Source organism: Micropterus dolomieu, unplaced genomic scaffold (genome assembly GCF_021292245.1).
Source record: "Micropterus dolomieu isolate WLL.071019.BEF.003 ecotype Adirondacks unplaced genomic scaffold, ASM2129224v1 contig_9174, whole genome shotgun sequence".
Taxonomy (NCBI): domain Eukaryota; kingdom Metazoa; phylum Chordata; class Actinopteri; order Centrarchiformes; family Centrarchidae; genus Micropterus; species Micropterus dolomieu.
Genome location: NW_025738160.1, coordinates 1 through 5,099, shown reverse-complemented (window position 1 = coordinate 5,099; position 5,099 = coordinate 1). Strand labels below are relative to the sequence as shown.

General features: G+C 44.9%; 1 protein-coding gene across 1 annotated transcript; it reads right to left on the bottom strand.

The window, feature by feature from the left end:
• Positions 1-1,018: 1,018 nt before the first annotated feature.
• Positions 1,019-4,937, bottom strand: LOC123965311 (echinoderm microtubule-associated protein-like 4). Its single transcript, XM_046041868.1, has 3 exons — positions 4,805-4,937; positions 3,770-3,961; positions 1,019-1,657 (listed from the first exon to the last, which is right to left on the bottom strand). Exons 1-3 carry the CDS (start codon positions 4,894-4,896, stop codon positions 1,459-1,461), a joined length of 483 nt encoding a protein of 160 aa, XP_045897824.1. The 5' UTR covers positions 4,897-4,937; the 3' UTR covers positions 1,019-1,458.
• Between the last annotated feature and the right edge of the window lie 162 nt (positions 4,938-5,099).

The following is a 5,099-nucleotide window of genomic DNA, read 5'->3' as shown; positions in this document are numbered from 1 at the left end:
CATTAACACTATTATAAATATCTGTACCATTTTTCATTTAGTTAATAGCAACATCACCTTTACTGTCTGTACCTCTGTGTGTATATTGTGTAGGCTGCCTCCCTCCCCTCTCTCTCTCCTTACATCCCTCTCTCTCTTTCTCTTTCTCTCTTTCTCACCCCAACCGGTCGAGGCAGATGGCCGCCCACCCTGAGTCATGGTTCTGCTCGAGGTTTCTGCCTCTTAAAAGGAAGTTTTTCCTTGCCTCTGTCGCCTAGTGCTGCTCTTGGTGGGAACTGTTGGGCTTCTGTAAATATCATCACAGAGTACGGTCTAGACCTGCTCTTTTATGAAAAGCGCTGTGAGATAACTGTTGTTGTGATTTGGCGCTATATAAATAAAATTGAATTGAATCTTTTCTAATGTTGAATAGTAAGTCATCATTTTCGAATTATGGGAAGTGAACATGAGTGGTGACAGAGGAATCATAGACCTTAATAATGTGTGTGAGGATAAACACTCGTATTAATTATTGAAAATCGTGACTGTACAGAGTTTACGATTTTAACCCGTCTCTCCACACTTGTTTTGACAGTTCTTAAAATGGAACTTAAATTGATCAGTGATTTCATTAACTGAGGGATATATCTGAATCACAGATGTTTTACTGTTTACTGCCAACGTAAGAAGGTACCGTCCAAGGGGCTTTACCAAGATAAAGCAAGATGTCATCTGCATATAAAGAAATGTGACGATCTGTTTTCTGGACAGTCACGATACTGGACTTTCTAACTTCTATACAATACCTTGAAATTTATTGACATTGATTAAATCAATGAATATAATTACTCAATTATCTTATCAATTTAACTTAGTAAGTAAAGTTAATGGTACTGTGTGTTGAGCAGAACAGCATCAGTTAATTTAATTCAGACCTTAGTCAAAGTATTTTCAGCTGAAGCTCTCAGACTGGGACGCCTCAGGTCTGATAGTTCTGAGGGAGATTAGCTTAGTTTTGGGAATTATAAACATCTGTTAGGCAAACAACAGGACAACTAGCTTATCAACAACCGTTTACAGGCCATCTTGTTAATACTTTAGTGATGCTGAAAGGGGAGACATCTCCAACCTCTGCAGGTTCTTTATAGAGGACGGCGTGTTGGTCCTGCAGGGGCTTTGCTCTTTCATGAGCACTGCTCTGTACCGCCACTTTCATATGGGCTTGCTTGTATCCTTTGCCAGCCATCCAATCACAACTTGGGGACTTGTCGAAACAGTGGCAGGGAAAGGAAAATGCAATTCAACCGGAGTGAATGAGACGAGAAGAAAGCGCTGGAAGTGAAAGGAGGCGGGGTTGTGGTGGTGGTGGGGGGTTCTGGATCAATACTGCAGCTGGAATAGCAACATCTGGGGAGCCCAAGGACGCACACCAAGCGGGTTTTCATAAACTTTGTCCGATCGTGGTGGACTAGTGAAGTCCTATAGGGCTCCAGACGACGGGGAAGAACCTTTGCATACTTGTAGATGTTGTAAATACCTGTCAGCGTTCTTGACCACTTTGGCGAGCAGTTTGGAGGTGGATGCAGCTTTCACCAGCTTGTTCCTGTTCTCCTCTGAAGTGTCCCAGGTGCTGCTCTGGGACCGCTCCATACCTGAGGACCGCTTCACGCTGGGCCCCCTGAACACACACACACAATAACACAGTCAGCATCACAGCAGGGTTAGGGTTAGTCCGGAGTAGGGCATTGCGAGTCACCCAGTGATCAATAATCAGACAATCCTTTCAGTGATTCACTGATACTGAGCAGCTTGAAGCTAGAAGGAGTTGATGCTAACTGCAAGATGATCATTAGCAACTCTACAGCGCGACCATTTTAACTGTGCGGGCACACTGTGCGAGTAAAGACCGCGACCTACCATAATCTCCCCCGCCCCGTTGCTAAACATCTGGCTGACCGCCGTGAGCACCGGGAGAATTCAGGTGGCCACTTCAGCAGCTCGTTTTAGAAAACAGAAGAAAAGAGTGAGAAGATAATGAAGGTCTGTGTTTGACTCACTGGCCATTTAGCTATTATCAGCTGCCTTTTGTTGAAAGTCAATCAGCTCTTCAAGGCCAATTTTTAATCAACAAGTCGCAGCCTGAATGGGGCGGGACAAAAAAGCTTTACGTGCTACAGCAAACTCTAAAGTGTTGAACTCGTTCTGCATTACTGGTTCTGATGAGTCATCACTTAGCATTAACAAGTTAAAGACTAATGTAGAGCGGTTTTCTTGCACAAGGACTGTCAGAATGAGAAGTTACAAAAATTTAAATACTGTAACCTTGAATTAATATTCTAATGGTAAGTTAAATAGTATACTAACATATGAAATTATAATAAATCTTATATACTTAATATTATACTAACAGTATACTGCTATTAAATGAACATTAGGGCTGCAACGATTAGTCGACATAATCGATGACGTCGACTACAACAAGATGTCGATGTGAAATTTCATTGTTGACGCATCGTTACATAGATGCCGTTTAAGGGAGAGCTAACAATCTTCATATTAGAAACATTTCTGGTTGTTTATTTCTAACTACAACCAGTTAGTCTGGAGCCCTGACCAGGGGACATTAGAAATAAGTGCTGGCCCAGTCTGTAGTCCTGTAGAGTCCTCGAGAGGCTGCGGAGCCACAATGAACACACTCCTGATGTTTTCTCGTCTCTAGTTTCCATGTTGTCATGTGCTGCAAAGTTTTTTACTTCGAAGATTCACTTTGTAATTCTGTAGACAGAATAATGACTCAGTTTTTTTCCTCCAGAGACACAAAACTCAGCAGGACCAAGTTAAAGAGACAAGCCAGGGAGAGATTAGGGTGCTGGGACACATGAGAAACTCAAGCCCCAGGCTACAGGAGGAGGAAGAGGAGGTCCTCAGGTGAAGCTGGGAGGAGAACATTTTAGTTTAGAACACACGCAGCTCAGCCAAAGAGGGGAGGTCTCAGAAAAGTCCAGTTAGAGCAGATGAGGAGGTCCTCAGGTTAAGGGGGGAGGAGAAAACATTAGTAGTTAAACAGCAGTAAAACACACACAGCCCAGCCGGAGCTATCTACCAGCAGAGAGTAAAGAGGGTCTCCAGGAGGCCTCAGAGGACTCTAGGAAATCCAGGAGACTCCAGAAGGCCTCAGAAGGCTCCAGGAGGCCTCAGGAGACTCTAGGAACTCCAGGAGGCCTCCGAAGACTCCAGGAACTCCAGGAGGCCTCAGGAGACTCCAGCAGGCCTCAGGAGACTCCAGGAGGCCTCCGAAGACTCCAGGAGGCCTCCGAAGACTCCAGGAGGCCTCCGAAGACTCCAGGAGGTCTCAGGAGACTCCAGGAAGCCTCCGAAGACTCCAGGAGGTCTCAGAAGACTCCAGGAGGTCTCAGGAGACTCCAGGAAGCCTCCGAAGACTCCAGGAGGTCTCAGAAGACTCCAGGATCTGTAGGAGAATCCAGGACCTCCATGATGTCTCAGGGAGTTCCAGGACTTCAGGAGACTCCATGATCTGCAGGAAGGTCACTCAGACCAGCCCCCGGGGATCCACAGTCCTGCTTGTTTACCTCAATCCCTGTTCTATCCACAGCTGGATCAGGTGCATTCAGCACCTCTACCTGAGCAGATCAGGTGCCTCAGCTGTGGGCGGAGCAGGGGAGGACTGTGGGTCCACGGGGGTGGAGTTAGTAACCACTGAGAGAGTGATGTCACAGCGGTGCTAGCAGGAAGTGAGGTTAGAGGCAGCGGACAGATTTCAAAGTGGAACCTTTTGGGAGGGGCGTGGCCTTTACTGCTGTCAGCTGACTGGGCCGGTCTCTCGGGGGTTTGAGGGGTCAAGGGAGGGTGGGGGGAGGAGGGAGAGGGGGACGGGTCCTTTATGCGAGGAGGCTCCTCACGCTCCTGGATCTCCTCCATCAGAGACCGCTGGCTGCTGGTCTCCTTCTTCCTGTCTGCTCCACTGGGGACAAAACCAGGTGCATGAGAGACCACAAACTATGGATTCTACTCTTTGTAGCAGTTCTACTGTACATCAACTGATTCTACTGTGTTTCAACTCTTTCTATAGCACTACAACAGATTCCACTCCACTGTGGGACAAGACCAGGGCTGAGGGAGACCCCACTTCATTACTGTGGTCTGGTGAAAAATAACATTTCAAATGGTGAAGGCACTTGCATATGACAAGGATTCCCTCAGGAATCTACTAACGAGTGCACGTTAATTCTGGTGTGTTTATTATCGTGGTTCAAGGTCAGAGCTGAGAACAACCACTGACAGTTAACTGATCCGCACACAGACTGATTCATACACAAGAAAAGTGTAGCCAGCCTAAACACCATCTAGCACTGTGTGGCCAAAAATGTTGTCAGGATAAAAAAATGTCACAACCTTTGATATCAATAATTATCAGGATAAATGTCAAATCATTATTTCTTTCAAGTTTTAAGGCTGATTTTTGCTCCTCAGTGAAAATTGAAGAAACCACATGGTTAATTATGGTTTTAAACTTTTTTATGGTCAGAACACTTGATGCCAAACACTGGATCACTTGATTAGTAACTCTTTTTTCGGTCCCTTTTCCTGAAAAAAAAAAAAATATCTTGATAGAAAATGAAGTGCTAATTTGTTCGTGAGTCACATGAATTAAATCAAACATTTACTGACGATATATTGAAGATTTGTTATACTGTTAATGAAAATTATTATTGTTTCAATGCCCAGCCCTAAAACAACCCCAAGATTAAACTTACAAATAAAATCTCTCTTGAATTGGATTCAGACAGATGAGTGTGTGTTTTACCTCTTAGCAGCAGACGAAAGCGTCTCCTTCCTGGTAACGGAGGTGGAGTCTCTCTTTCGTCCAGATGTTCCTCCGTTAGCAATGCTGGACATTGAGTAGGCTTCACGTAGTGCAGCACCACCTGCAGGTGAAGGCACACCACTGTTAACACTGACTATAACCAGTAAAAACCTGAACCTGACCAGTAAAAGACTGACTATAACCAGTAAAAACCTGAGCCTGACCAGTAAAAGACTGAATATAACCAGTAAAAACCTGAGCCTGACCAGTAAAAGACTGAATATAACCAGTAAAA